This window comes from Leptodactylus fuscus, chromosome 5, assembly GCF_031893055.1.
Source record: "Leptodactylus fuscus isolate aLepFus1 chromosome 5, aLepFus1.hap2, whole genome shotgun sequence".
In the NCBI taxonomy this organism is placed as follows: domain Eukaryota; kingdom Metazoa; phylum Chordata; class Amphibia; order Anura; family Leptodactylidae; genus Leptodactylus; species Leptodactylus fuscus.
In genome coordinates, this window is record NC_134269.1 from 213,450,226 (window position 1) to 213,465,879 (window position 15,654).

Below are 15,654 nucleotides of genomic sequence, written 5' to 3' on the forward strand. Positions count from 1 at the left end.
GAAATAACTGAGCAAAGTTTTACCAAGTGACTTGATGTATATAGAATATATTGTATAGGAAATAGAATTGTATAGAATATATTATAGATCGAGGACGGGGGCGCTGTATAAATGTAAACTGATTTATATCAACTTTTTTTTTGCAGGACAACAAGTTCTGGGGCTGGTGGAGAATCAGAGTGACTGGTATCTGGGAAATCTATGGAAAAACCACCGACCATGGCCGGCACTAGGCAGAGGATACAACACAGGTACTGGGAAATCTGTAATCTACTATTATAATACTGCCTCTATGTACAAAAATATAACTACTATAATACTGCCCCATATGTACAAGAATATAACTACTATAATACTGCTCCAATGTACAAGAATATAACTACTATAATACTGCTCCTATGTACAAGAATATAACTACTATAATACTGCCCCATATGTACAAGAATATAACTACTATAATACTGCTCCTATGTACAAGAATATAACTACTATAATACTGCTCCTATGTACAAGAATATAACTACTATAATACTGCTCCTATGTACAAGAATATAACTACTATAATACTACCTCCTATGTACAAGAATATAACTACTATAATACTACCTCCTATGTACAAGAATATAACTACTATAATACTACTCCTATGTACAAGAATATAACTACTATAATACTACCTCCTATATACAAGGATATAACTACTATAATACTACCTCCTATGTACAAGAATATAACTACTATAATACTGCTCCTATATACAAGAATATAACTACTATAATACTGTGCCTATGTACAAGAATATAACTACTATAATACTGCCCCCTATGTACAAGAATATAACTACTATAATACTACTCCTATGTACAAGAATATAACTACTATAATACTACTCATATGTACAAGAATATAACTACTATAATACTGCTCCTATGTACAAGAATATAACTACTATAATACTGCCCCTATGTACAAGAATATAACTACTATAATACTACTCCTATGTACAAGAATATAACTACTATAATACTGCTCCTATGTACAAGAATATAACTACTATAATACTGCCCCTATGTACAAGAATATAACTACTATAATACTGCCCCCTATGTACAAGAATATAACTACTATAATACTACTCCTATGTACAAGAATATAACTACTATAATACTACTCCTATGTACAAGAATATAACTACTATAATACTGCTCCTATGTACAAGAATATAACTACTATAATACTACTCCTATGTACAAGAATATAACTACTATAATACTGCCCCTATGTACAAGAATATAACTACTATAATACTGCCCCCTATGTACAAGAATATAACTACTATAATACTACTCCTATGTACAAGAATATAACTACTATAATACTGCTCCTATGTACAAGAATATAACTACTATAATACTACTCCTATGTACAAGAATATAACTACTATAATACTACTCCTATGTACAAGAATATAACTACTATAATACTGCTCCTATGTACAAGAATATAACTACTATAATACTGCTCCTATGTACAAGAATATAACTACTATAATACTGCTCCTATGTACAAGAATATAACTACTATAATACTGCTCCTATGTACAAGAATATAACTACTATAATACTACTCCTATGTACAAGAATGTAACTACTATAATACTGCTCCTATGTACAAGAATATAACTACTATAATACTACTCCTATGTACAAGAATATAACTACTAAAACACTGCCCTCTAGTGACACACCACCATCTCTGTGTCCTCCTATGCTCCCCGGTGTATCTGCTCTATTTCCTCTTTGTAGTATATAATTACTTATTGACGTCGCCTCCTTTAGTCTTTCGCTGCGGCCAATAGTGATTTGTCAGGCTGTTACTTTGTCAGTGTTGCGTCCAGGATTGTAAGCAGGTAATGTTCCGTCCGCTGTTCTGTCAACAATAAAATATTTCCTTCACCTTCACTCTCCAAGTTGAGGAAACTATAACATCTGAAAATGAAGCTTCCTTGCATACTTGTGATCACAAAGAAATCAGTATTGCGGTATTATTTATGTGGTCTTTTCCCTATTCCCTGCCTTTACCAATTGAATAAAAGAATCAATGAGTTCTGCTCTACCTGCGCTCAAACCTTGCACAACTGATTTCGGTTTGGCGGCGCCTCCTTACACTCTCTCTGTATCTTGCTGCTATGTCGGCTCTTTGTGCCCCTGGATTAATAAGATTAGCAGTGACTGGCACCCATTACTGCTTTTATGGTACTTGGCATGCAGAAGACGGCAGCGAGCGGTATTTATAGACTCAAGAAATTTCATGTCACCGGGGTGTCCGGGTTTTCTTTTTCAAACAGAACGAGATGTCCAACTAATTTAATTCATAGCTGGAAACCGCACGACCGCGGTGAAAGAGACGACGCATTATACGAAATGTAAAGATTATGTCATTTGGGATATTAAATCTCTATCTCTATCCTGTGCCCATCGATCTCCAACTATAATATAGTCACTGCAAACAAAGCCAAGAAAGTCTACGGGGGGAGGGAAGGGAGAAGGCGGTATTATAGTAATTATACTATAATCCATAGTGGGCAGTATTACATATAATAGTACATAGGGGGCAGTATTATATTGCTTATATTCTTGTACATAGGAGTAGTATTATAGTAGTTATATTCTTGTATATAGGAGGTAGTATTATAGTAGTTATATTCTTGTACATAGTAGTAGTATTATAGTAGTTATATTCTTGTACATAGGAGTAGTATTATAGTAGTTATATTCTTGTACATAGGGGCAGTATTATAGTAGTTATATTCTTGTACATAGGAGCAGTATTATAGTAGTTATATTCTTGTACATAGGAGGCAGTATTATAGTAGTTATATTCTTGTACATAGGAGTAGTATTATAGTAGTTATATTCTTGTACATAGGGGCAGTATTATAGTAGTTATATTCTTGTACATAGGAGCAGTATTATAGTAGTTATATTCTTGTACATAGGAGCAGTATTATAGTAGTTATATTTTTGTACATAGGAGGTAGTATTATAGTAGTTATATTCTTGTACATAGGAGCAGTATTATAGTAGTTATATTCTTGTACATAGGAGTAGTATTATAGTAGTTATATTCTTGTACATAGGAGGCAGTATTATAGTAGTTATATTCTTGTACATAGGAGTAGTATTATAGTAGTTATATTCTTGTACATAGTAGCAGTATTATAGTAGTTATATTCTTGTACATAGGAGTAGTATTATAGTAGTTATATTCTTGTACATAGGAGCAGTATTATAGTAGTTATATTCTTGTACATAGGAGTAGTATTATAGTAGTTATATTTTTGTACATAGGAGGTAGTATTATAGTAGTTATATTCTTGTACATAGGAGTAGTATTATAGTAGTTATATTCTTGTACATAGGGGGCAGTATTATAGTAGTTATATTCTTGTACATAGGAGCAGTATTATAGTAGTTATATTCTTGTACATAGGAGCAGTATTATAGTAGTTATATTCTTGTACATAGGAGTAGTATTATAGTAGTTATATTCTTGTACATAGGAGCAGTATTATAGTAGTTATATTCTTGTACATAGGGGCAGTATTATAGTAGTTATATTCTTGTACATAGGAGTAGTATTATAGTAGTTATATTCTTGTACATAGGAGCAGTATTATAGTAGTTATATTCTTGTACATAGGAGTAGTATTATAGTAGTTATATTCTTGTACATAGGAGCAGTATTATAGTAGTTATATTCTTGTACATAGGGGCAGTATTATAGTAGTTATATTCTTGTACATAGGAGTAGTATTATAGTAGTTATATTCTTGTACATAGGAGCAGTATTATAGTAGTTATATTCTTGTACATAGGAGTAGTATTATAGTAGTTATATTCTTGTACATAGGGGCAGTATTATAGTAGTTATATTCTTGTACATAGGAGGTAGTATTATAGTAGTTATATTCTTGTACATAGGAGCAGTATTATAGTAGTTATATTCTTGTACATAGGAGCAGTATTATAGTAGTTATATTCTTGTACATAGGAGTAGTATTATAGTAGTTATATTCTTGTACATAGGAGTAGTATTATAGTAGTTATATTCTTGTACATAGGAGCAGTATTATAGTAGTTATATTCTTGTACATAGGAGGTAGTATTATAGTAGTTATATTCTTGTACATAGGAGTAGTATTATAGTAGTTATATTCTTGTACATAGGGGCAGTATTATAGTAGTTATATTCTTGTACATAGGAGGTAGTATTATAGTAGTTATATTCTTGTACATAGGAGCAGTATTATAGTAGTTATATTCTTGTACATAGGAGTAGTATTATAGTAGTTATATTCTTGTACATAGGAGCAGTATTATAGTAGTTATATTCTTGTACATAGGAGCAGTATTATAGTAGTTATATTCTTGTACATAGGAGTAGTATTATAGTAGTTATATTCTTGTACATAGGAGGTAGTATTATAGTAGTTATATTCTTGTACATAGGGGCAGTATTATAGTAGTTATATCCTTGTACATAGGAGTAGTATTATAGTAGTTATATTCTTGTACATAGGAGCAGTATTATAGTAGTTATATTCTTGTACATATAAGGCAGTATTGTTGCACTTTTTCCATATGTGTGATGTATTCGTGTAATATACACTGCGTGTACCCCTGTTCCTGAGCGCTGTATATCCTCCTCCTCCTCCTCCTCCTCCTCTATGTAATAACCTGCTGTAGATGTTCCTGAATGATTTCATTGATTATGTTTCCTGTGTGCTGAAACTTCTGTGCCCGGAATCCAAATCTAATACCTTAATTCAATTCTCACCTGATAAGGTTGCCGGGGAGAAGCCAAAGCCACTTAACCCTCCGTTCTCTCCGTATATTATAGGAATGTGCCGGAAATTACTATGGGGGGCTCCGGCGATATTTAGAACGGTGCAGCGTTTTTCTCCTCCTTGATCAGACAGTGGTAGATTATTATATTTCATTATTATAGTCATTTCTATGTTGTGATTTCTCGTTGCGCTCGTCGGGTGTTATTACAGGAAAATTGTGACAAATGGCAAATAAATAAATCTTCAGGAGTCTGGGAGAGCTGGGTGAGCGCTAATGATACATTTACCCTACATGATGGTCATATCTAATTGGGACACTTTGATGGTACTTTTGATTAGGGACACTTTTTCTATGCTATTTGGGGGGCTCTCTGATCGTACTTTTTGAGTGGAAATTTTTTGGTGCTATTTTGGGTCAGTATTTTTAATTGTACTGTACTTTTAATTGGAGGCATTTTTAGTACTATTTATGGGGCATACGTGTGGTACTTTTTATTGGGAGCATTTTTAGTACTATTTATGGGGCATACGTGTGGTACTTTTTATTGGGAGCATTTTTTGGTGCTATTTATGAGGCATACGTGTGGTACTTTTTATTGGGAACATTTTTTGGTGCTATTTATGGGGCATAAGTGTGATACTTTTTATTGGGAGCATGTTTCGGTACTATTTATGGGGCATACGTGTGATACTTTTTATTGGGAGCATGTTTCGGTAATATTTATGGGCCATACTGGTGGTACTTATTATTGGGAGCATGTTTCGGTAATATTTATGGGCCATACTGGTGGTACTTTTTTTGGGGAGCATGTTACGGGACTATTTATGGGCCATACTGGTGGTACTTTTTAATGGGAGCATTGTTGGTGCTATTTATGGGCCATGCTGGTGGTACTTTTTATTGGGAGCATGTTTCGGTATTGTTCATGGGCCATACTGTTAGCACTTTTTATTGGGAGCATGTTTCGGTACTATTTATGGGCCATACTGGTGGTACTTTTTATTGGGAGCGTGTTTCGGTACTATTTATGGTCCATACTGGTGGTACTTTTTAATGGGAGCATTGTTGGTGCTATGTATGGGGCATACTGATGATACTTTTTGTTGGCGTCATTTTTGGTGCTATTTATGGGAACTCATTGTCATACATTTCATTGGGGGTATTTTTTTGGTGCTATTTTTGCGACACACTGGCAAAACTTTTAATTGGAGTCACTTTTTGGTCTTATTTATGGGGAGCACTCTAAAGGTACTTTGTTATTGGGGGAACACTGGCGGCACTTTTTATTGGAGTCACTGTCTGGCATTATTTATGGGGAGCACTCTTATCGGGGGTACATTTTGGTGCTAGTTATTCAGACACCAAGCACAAATTATAAAGTGGGTTCCCTTTAAGAAAAAATTCATTCCTTGCACAAAACCAAGCTTTATTTGTTCCTTTGCAGTAATCACAGAGATTTTATCATTTCTTTCTGTAAGTGAAACACAGATTATTATCAAGTACAATTAACAGGGAAGAAATAACAAGTAATAATCAGGATCCGCCGCCATCCTCTGATTATTTTGCGGAATATTTTAATATCATATCATTTCATGGAAATATTTGGGTTGATTATCCCAGAAAATAATCTAAATTTCCCCTTGTCCACAGAGCTGACAATCAACATCACCAGCCTAGATTGATCATTAGGGGTTGTCCAAGATTAGAAATAAGTTTTTGTGTTATTTTCCAGAAACAGCGCCACTCATATTCTTAGGTGGTGTCTGGTATTGCAGGTTAGGCTCTTTGAAGTAAATTGGAATTGGGTGCAATACATGGCAAAACCTGTGGACACAAGTGGCGCTGTTTCGATACAAAATATATCTTATTTTATCTTAAAAGCGTATTGCAGCCTTAACTAATCAATGGGATTGGTCATAACCATCAGATTGGTGGAGATCTGAATATTGTGATTTTCATGAAGACTAAATCTTTGATTTAAGGAGTGGAGAGACTCAATCATATGGTCAAGAATAAAGAGGCAGAATCTCAGCTACATTACAGCACCATGCTGGTGGGAATAGATTGGACTGGGGTTGCCTAATCTTACAAATTTTGGTAATCCCATTGATTAGAGCACACATATCTAAAATTTATCACCCCATGATCAATATTAGTGACTGTAATACCCCTTGAAAGAGGACCCCTCAACACTTCTATCAACTCTAATGAATGTCATCCTTCAATTTGCAGCACTGATCTGATTCTGGCGCAGTTGGATTTTTTTCTCTAGCACCTACCGTTCCTGAGCAATGGGTATTGTTATTTTCAGTACATTTATGTTTTCTGCTCTCAGGTGGGTGGTCCTAGACTACAGTAGAAAGAGAGGGACCGCCCACCTGACAGCAGACAGCATATATGTGCTGAAACTAACAACACTGATTACTCCGGAACAGTGGGGGCTAGAGAAAAAATTCCAACTGCATCAGAATCAGTGGACTGGCACGTATTGAATCACGCAAAGTGTTGAAAGTGGCAGAGGTGGTGAAAAGTCCCCTTTAAATTTTAATAAAATTTTGAGCAACTTTGCTTTACTGCTCTTTAGATCTTTGTATTATAGTCACTTCCAAAGTAAAAGTAAAATTCTATGTGCTACCTTTTGTAAGTTATAACTTGCAGAATTTCTAGGGTTGCTTTGGATGTGAATGGAGTATAGAATATAATATGAAAAAAATATACAAGAACATCAAAGTATATGCAAAGTTACCCATATTATTTTTAGATGAAAAAAGTGACACTGCGATTGTTCACAGCAAGGTGCCACATGTCTCTCCTCGCTTTGACAGTGTCATTAGTAGGATACAAATAGAGAAAACTTTATTAACATAGGACTGGACGACACTGTGGTATTTATATCTATAAGATTGGAAATGTTTTCCTGCTCCGTTCCCCCCACTGTTAGCCGCTACTCCTCCCCATCTATTCCTCTGTGTACCGGGGTGATTTTCACAGTGAGAGAGCACAATGCCCCCGGTGCATTGTATTTAAAACTCAGCTGAACATTCACGCCATCTGCTCTCCTTCCACAGCTGAGACTTTTTGTCTGCGCTAAGCTGGCACAGCAGCGGCCCTGCCCCACCGCTGACCTTCAAGAGAGAGATACAAAGCAAGCAAATGGCCGGAGTAAATCCAAAGCGATTCAGCTACACAAGACAATCACGTCTGGTAAAGTCATCATTATGACACCCAAGACACTAAACTTCACTATATATAACACTCCTATCATTTGGCTTTTACGAAATCACATACAGAGCTACAAATCCCCTACACTGACATAGCAATACATGATAAAATCCTCACAACCTATAGCCACCACTAGGGGGAGCTGAAGAGTTTACTGAATACAACTTGGATCCAAATAGTAACACAGGATTTAGTGAGCTCCATCTAGTGGTGGCTGAAAGTAGTGAGAATTTTATCACGTAACTTTGTGTTTTCACAGGGGATTTGGGGGTCTGTTAGAGAAAAACTGATCTTCGACTACTAGAAAGTTATATTAAGATAATAATCAGCAGATTTTTTTTTCTTTTTTTAAAGTAAAAATTGTATATACTTTAAATGGGTTTTACTGTGTGGGGATATCTCAACTTTCCAACAGAGAGGTGTCTAGTAGCGGCTAATTCCCCTTGCCCGATTGAGAACACATTTGGCCAAATCAAGGTCAGACGGTATCTAATATGGATGGCCGGCCTTATTAAGAAGGACATTATGGGACACATCTTGAATTTTTGTAAAAATTTCTTTAACATGATCAGTTGTTACTCACTTCTGAACCTTAATGAGCCGCCCATTACCCAGCATAGAACATGAAGGGGCTCGGTGAAGGTGGCCTTGAAGGTGTGTAAGTGTTTCATGGGGTCACACATCTCATAAAAGAACAATCGCCCAGTCTCATAATCCAAAAACATACCCAGTTTCTTGCAGGAAGGCAGAGCTGGGAGCTGGATGACTTTGGAGCCGTGTATTGCCGAATATTGGTTGTTCCATAGACGCAGCCCCCACGACTTGGCGTTGTGCCCGATGATGCATTGCTCCCCCTTCCTGTCTATACTGGCATAGCTCATTCCCACACACCAGTCTGCTCTGTCATCGCTCTCCACTTCCAAGAAATGAACCCCTAAGGAGAAGCAACTCTTGCTCAAGACTTGACACGTCTGAAACGTTTCGGGGGTGTTTGGACGGTTTTGGCTTACTCCAAGCCAGGAAACCATTTGGAGATCTTCAGACACTGCTACGTCATAACCCGCGGTGTCGATGTCTAGTACGACACTGGTGACTTCAGGCATCTTGAAGCCTTTTGACTTTACTTCTTGGAGAATGACTTCCAAGGCTGAGGATATCATTTTAGAGATAGGAAGCATATCCAGATCAGCTACATTATGGACATCATCGCTGGTTGAGGGGTCCACCTCATACACTTCAGATATATTAAGCTCCTGATCTTTTAGGACTGTGAGTGGATCCATCACATTGACCATCTGCTGAATAGTAGACATTGTCTTAGACAAGTTTTCATTCTCAGTTTCGAGCTTCTGGATCAGATCTGAAGCTAGCAGTGACACCTGCTCTTGCTGTCTAAGGCTCTCATTCAGAATTTTCCTCTCCAGGTTGTCCATCTGTCTCCTGATGTCTTCAAAGAGGTCAGAGATTACGTGATTTACAACTTCAACACCTTCATGGACTCTTGTCTTGTGGTGAGACAAAGCCTGAACTCTTGACACATTTTCTTCTCTCTTTGAGAGCAGATTGTCTGAGATCTTTTTCAGCTGCTCCTTCTTCTTGAGCGAAGCCTTCTTGAGAAGCTCTATCTGATGTCCTCGATGTTCTCCGGCCAAACTACAGGACATACAGATACATGTAGCGTCATCAATACAGTAATATTCCAGGACCTTCTTATGGAAAGGACATTTCCTGTTCTCCAGGTTGGTGCAGGGCTCAGTTAGGACGTGTTCTGGTCCCCGGCTGTGGACTCTCATGTGGTTATCACACAGAGAAGCTTCACAGTGTAGACAGGACTTCACAGCAGGTACATGAGAGTGAATACAGTAAGTGCAGCAGATGCCACCGACCTCGTTATGAAGTTGCTCAGTAGACATGAATCTCTCCACTATGTTACAGAGTTTGTGATTCTTCACCAAAACAGGACGTTTCCGAAACTTGACTCTACACTCAGGACAGAAGTAAACTCCACACCAGTCCTTGGTATCCAGCACAAGATCAATACAGACCCGGCAGAAGTTGTGTCCACATCTCAGGGTTACAGGATCTCTGTAGGTGCTCAGGCAGATGGGGCAGTCCAGCTCGTCTCTCAGGGCAGAGGACGCCATGGCCGGCAGCAGGAATGATACTATGGACACTATGCACCGAGAGCGAGGGTCAGTCCGAGAGATAACACGTATCCCTGAGGGTGGGACATGTATGTGCAATGACATCACTTGGACTTTGACTTCAGCTCAATAGTCCAGCTACACATATCGGGGACAGGTCCCTTTGCAAACGTCAGCAGATCCCGTATCATGTTATGGTGGGTCCTATGGCTAGCAAGGACTAATAGCTTAATTGTAAAGTAAACATGATGGGTTAACCCTTTCCAGCACTCTGTTTTGTTACCATCTGACTCTCAAGCCGGAGGTTTTGGCCTCCATTTGTAATTGCAGGAGGCAGGAGGACGACTTGTTCCTATAATGCAGATTCCTTGTTACCTCGGGGGCCATATTAATAAGTGAAGATCATGTTAAGAATTCACTTTGACTCCTCTACATGTGCGTCTCCTCCTGTCAGTCCTGAGATATCTCCTCCTGGAAACCCTGAAATTACAGAAGACAGCAGGGCTCACTTAGAATAGATGAGGCCGGCGCCTCCTTATTACTTTGATCTATGGGGCACCTGATTTGTGCCTCCACTTTGGGGCTGAATTAAAGTGTAACTCCGCACCGGTCTCTACATACGCCTAGCTTTGTAAAAGGACACTACTTTTATAGATATGTCTTTATTTTTTTGTTTTGCAGCTTCCTCGCCCTTTCCTGACAACATTTTAGTTCTAGTTGCCTATTGACTACTTCACTTCCTGTCTGGGTGACCACCATGTCCATACTGAAGTGGTCACAGGAAGTTCACTCTGCTTTATAGTAGACTCCCTCTCTCTGGTACTCAGGTAAATTCGCAGGGCAGAATGTATGCGGCATAATCTGCCTTACTGCTTTCTCTGTAGGTGTCAGTCTTAACCAGAGTTCTGGCATTCTATTCATAACCATTGCCAAAATTCTGATATGTGGCAGTATAGATCCATTTTGGACTGGCAGACCTAATACTTCTCACAGCAGAGGGTTTGTTACATTTGTATCCAGTCCACCATCTCAAGCCCTTTCCATCCTTTAATACCCGGCCCTCTGCTGATTCCGGCATAGTTGGAATTTTTTCTTTAGCCCCCACCGTTCCTGAGCAAACAGCTCTTTTAGTTTTGGTGTCTTATAAGCTAACTAGACTCCCTAATGTCTAGTGGGTGCTATCAGGGAGGAGCAGGAAGGGGGCGTGACTCAGAACTCCAATCAGAGGCAGTGTCAGAGCTTATAACCCCGCCCCATTTCCTACTCTGGCCTGACATCACCCTCTTGTCATTAAGGAGTCTAGTTAGGACATCAGGCAACAAAAGTAACCGCACTGATTGTTCAGGAACGGTGGGGGCTAGAGAAAAAATTCCAACTGCGCCAGAATCAGAGGAGGGCCACCTACTAGAGTGGTGTCGCTGAAATTGGTGACAAGTATAGGTCTTAAAGGGTTACTCCTTTATATACCCACTTCTTGGACCAGGACTTATCTGGAGAGCAGGGCTCTTGTCCTTACAGTCCAGACTGGTATCACACGGGTATAAGATGTAGCAGCGCTCGCAATGTTCGCCCTAATTTCTTGAGACAATCACATGTAAGAGAATGAATTTTCTTTAGATGACAGCGATTTGCATGTAATATCCGTCGCCCATTTTCAGGATTAAAGGTGTTTACTTAATAAAAGTCTCCCGGACTCGGAGCCTGAAATCACAAGAAATGCAAAATGAGTCATTTTCAGTCTGTTTGAAGGAAGTTTGGAGCAAATGGTTTGAAATAAGCAGAAAGCATCAAAGTGAAGACGTCTTTGAAGTCGTCTGCATGTGCTGAACCTCTGAACTGCTGGTAATGGAGAGGTCTGCATATCAGAGAACTTCCCCTTTAAAAAAAACTCAATCTACACGGGTGACAACTAAAGACATGATAGGGCTCAGAGAGAGGTGTCACCCAGCTGTCCCCGTGCCCTGAAAGGCTTATGAGCAGTCACTGTCATGCAGTTGAATTCTAATTTATTCTACGGAGCTGCCTGTGTAGGTGTCAGTCTTCACTGCTGCTCTGGTATTGTATTCACAAAGCAGGAGCTCGGCGGAACCTTGAATTGTGGGAGATCCCGTTACAATCCCCTGTACAAGTCAGTGCCACATAATGTAGGATCTATGGGAGCCGCTCACTCCGGCACTGAACGGGTTAATGATTAAAATCTGCGACTAATGGTGGCAGATATTGAGCGAGAGCCCTGTCTGCGTCTGGGGACGTGCGGCCTGTCACCGCCATTCATGCATAATAATGACACTTGTAATGGATTCGGCGTCTGGCAAGGACTTATCAGAAGGAATGGGAGGCAGACTCCAAGAAATGGGTCGGGGGGGGAATCAAGACCTAAACAGGAGCCCTATAGGGGGCGCCTCGCGTCATCTTATACTGGTACCAGCACATATATTGTGAAGGGGAGCAGTGAATAGAGGGGTCCCTGAGAATGACTCCACAATATGAGGCCCCCTCCCATACACACTGGGTGCTTGTTTTTCATACCGTAGATTTGGGGCAAGGGGACGCACTTCGTACCTGTTTATGATGTAGTCAAAGTCCATCCAGCACCCCTCACCCACAGCTATAAGTGTCCTGAGATTCCTCCATTATCAGTGTGAGAAACAGAAATGTGAGGACCTGCAAACACAGCGAGGAGATAGAGAGATGGCTGCCAGGGGTTATGGCAGAAGCCTGCCCGATGCTGCCCAGACCATGGAAACTAAAGAGAAAGATCTAAGATAGATAGATAGATAGATAGATAGATAGATAGATAGATAGATAGATAGATAGATAGATAGATAGATAGATAGATAGATAGATAGATAGATAGATAGATAGATAGATAGATAGATAGATAGATAGATAGGAGATAGATAGATAGACAGGAGATAGATAGATAGATAGATAGATAGGAGATAGACAGTAGATAGATAGATAGATAGATAGATAGATAGATAGATAGATAGATAGATAGGACATAGATAGATAGGAGATAGATAGATAGATAGATAGATAGATAGGAGATAGATAGATAGGAGATAGATAGATAGATAGATAGGAGATAGATAGATAGATAGGAGATAGATAGATAGATAGATGATAGATAGATAGATAGATAGATAGATAGATAGATAGATAGATAGGAGATAGATAGATATGAGATAGATAGATATGAGATAGATAGATAGATATGAGATAGATAGATAGATAGATAGATAGATAGATAGATAGGAGATAGATAGATAGATAGATAGATAGATAGATAGATAGATGATAGATAGATAGATAGATAGATGATAGATAGGAGATAGATAGATAGATAGATAGATAGGTGATAGATAGATAGATAGATAGATAGATAGATAGATAGATAGGAGATAGATAGATAGATAGGAGATAGATAGATAGATAGATAGATAGATAGATAGGAGATAGATAGATAGATAGATAGATAGGAGATAGATAGATAGATAGATAGATAGATAGATAGATAGATAGATGATAGATAGGAGATAGATAGATAGATAGATAGATAGATAGGTGATAGATAGATAGATAGATAGGAGATAGATAGATAGATAGATAGATAGATAGGAGATAGATAGATAGATAGATAGATGATAGATAGGAGATAGATAGATAGATAGATAGATAGATAGATAGATAGGTGATAGATAGATAGATAGATAGATAGGAGATAGATAGATAGATAGATGATAGATAGATAGATAGATAGATAGATAGATAGATAGATAGATAGATAGGAGATAGATAGATAGATAGATAGATAGATAGATAGATAGATAGGAGATAGATAGATAGATAGATAGGAGATAGATAGATAGGAGATAGATAGATAGATGATAGATAGATAGATAGATAGATAGATAGATAGATAGATAGGAGATAGATAGATAGGAGATAGATAGATAGATAGATAGATAGATAGATAGATAGATAGGAGATAGATAGATAGATAGATAGATAGATAGGAGATAGGAGATAGATAGATAGATAGATAGATAGATAGATAGATAGATAGGAGATAGATAGATAGATAGATAGATAGATAGATAGATAGGAGATAGATAGATAGATAGATGATTGATAGATAGATAGATAGATAGATAGATAGATAGGAGATAGATAGATAGATATGAGATAGATAGATATGAGATAGATAGATAGATAGATAGATAGGAGATAGATAGATAGATAGATAGATAGATGATAGATAGATAGATAGATAGATAGATGATAGATAGGAGATAGATAGATAGATAGGTGATAGATAGATAGATAGATAGGAGATAGATAGATAGATAGATAGATAGATAGATAGATAGATATAGATAGGAGATAGATAGATAGATAGATAGATAGATAGGTGATAGATAGATAGATAGATAGATAGATAGATAGGAGATAGATAGATAGATAGATAGATAGATAGATAGGAGATAGATAGATAGATAGATAGATATAGATAGGAGATAGATAGATAGATAGATAGGAGATAGATAGATAGATAGATAGATAGATAGATAGATAGATAGATAGATAGATAGATCTATGATGTAATTCTTAGTAATGAGCTCCCCCTAGTGGCAGGTGCAGATATACAGAATTTTATCTTTTTACACCCGGATAGTATGACGGCACAATCCAGATCGGGGTACAGACTGTACAATGTGGTTTATGCAGATGTCTTATTTTCCTTTATCCGGAGTTCGGTCACTATTACGTTTTCTGAGCTCAGCTTTGGCTGTGACTAGAGAAGATGATATCAGTGATGGCGGCTTTACTGTGAACATAGAGATTGTCACTTATCTACAGCCATACATGGCCGCGTAGACTTCTGTGCTGTGCAGGCTCCACAGAAAGCTGGGTGTTAGGCCATGAATGTATCCGTAGTGATACGGGGGATTGACCGTGCGCTCTCTGAGAGGAGGCGCGTTAAGTAAAGCTGACATTCCCCGGCTCCGCACCTTATGCAATGTGTGAATTATGTTTCTCAGTCTGTTCTCAGCCAAAAGAACATTCGCAGTTTTCTTATTTTCTCGGAAGACGTTTACGGTGTTGGGGTTTCTGGAGTTCACGACAAGCTGTGCCGAGCCCATTACCAACTGAGATGTAAAATGTGGCGCAGGAGAGGGGGTGGGGGAGGAGGAGGATAAAGGGAACGTTACATGACGTTACATCTGAGGTCCGGCGCCGCAGCAGATAATCCGGATTATCAGATATTGTAGATCAGCAGACACTCACAGAATCTACCGCAATAAGACGGTGATGTAAAATCTGCTCAATCATCTGAATCTGCTCATGGGGTCGGGAAGGCTAAACTTTATCTTAGAGCTGTGTCTTTAAAAACAAAATGGCGGCTTTGAGGGAAGAAACTGAACTGCTGGTGG

General features: G+C 38.2%; 2 protein-coding genes across 4 annotated transcripts in view; one reads left to right on the forward strand and one right to left on the reverse strand.

Annotated features, from left to right (window-relative positions):
* The window catches only part of LARGE1 (LARGE xylosyl- and glucuronyltransferase 1), a 273,247-nt gene that overhangs the window by 218,206 nt on the left and 39,387 nt on the right, over window positions 1–15,654 (forward strand). For all 3 annotated transcript variants that reach the window (XM_075275348.1, XM_075275349.1, XM_075275350.1), the window contains one exon: window positions 147–251. In XM_075275348.1, coding sequence (XP_075131449.1) covers window positions 147–251 — 105 coding nt within the window. The remainder of the gene's footprint in view (window positions 1–146; window positions 252–15,654) is intronic.
* On the reverse strand, window positions 8,648–10,216 carry LOC142203127 (E3 ubiquitin/ISG15 ligase TRIM25-like). Its single transcript, XM_075273626.1, has one exon. It carries the CDS (start codon window positions 10,214–10,216, stop codon window positions 8,648–8,650), a length of 1,569 nt encoding a protein of 522 aa, XP_075129727.1.

Coding starts and splice junctions, on each gene's coding strand:
- LOC142203127 (XM_075273626.1), bottom strand. CDS start 10,216: ATGGCGTCCTCTGCCCTGAGAGACGAGCTGGACTGCCCCATCTGCCTG.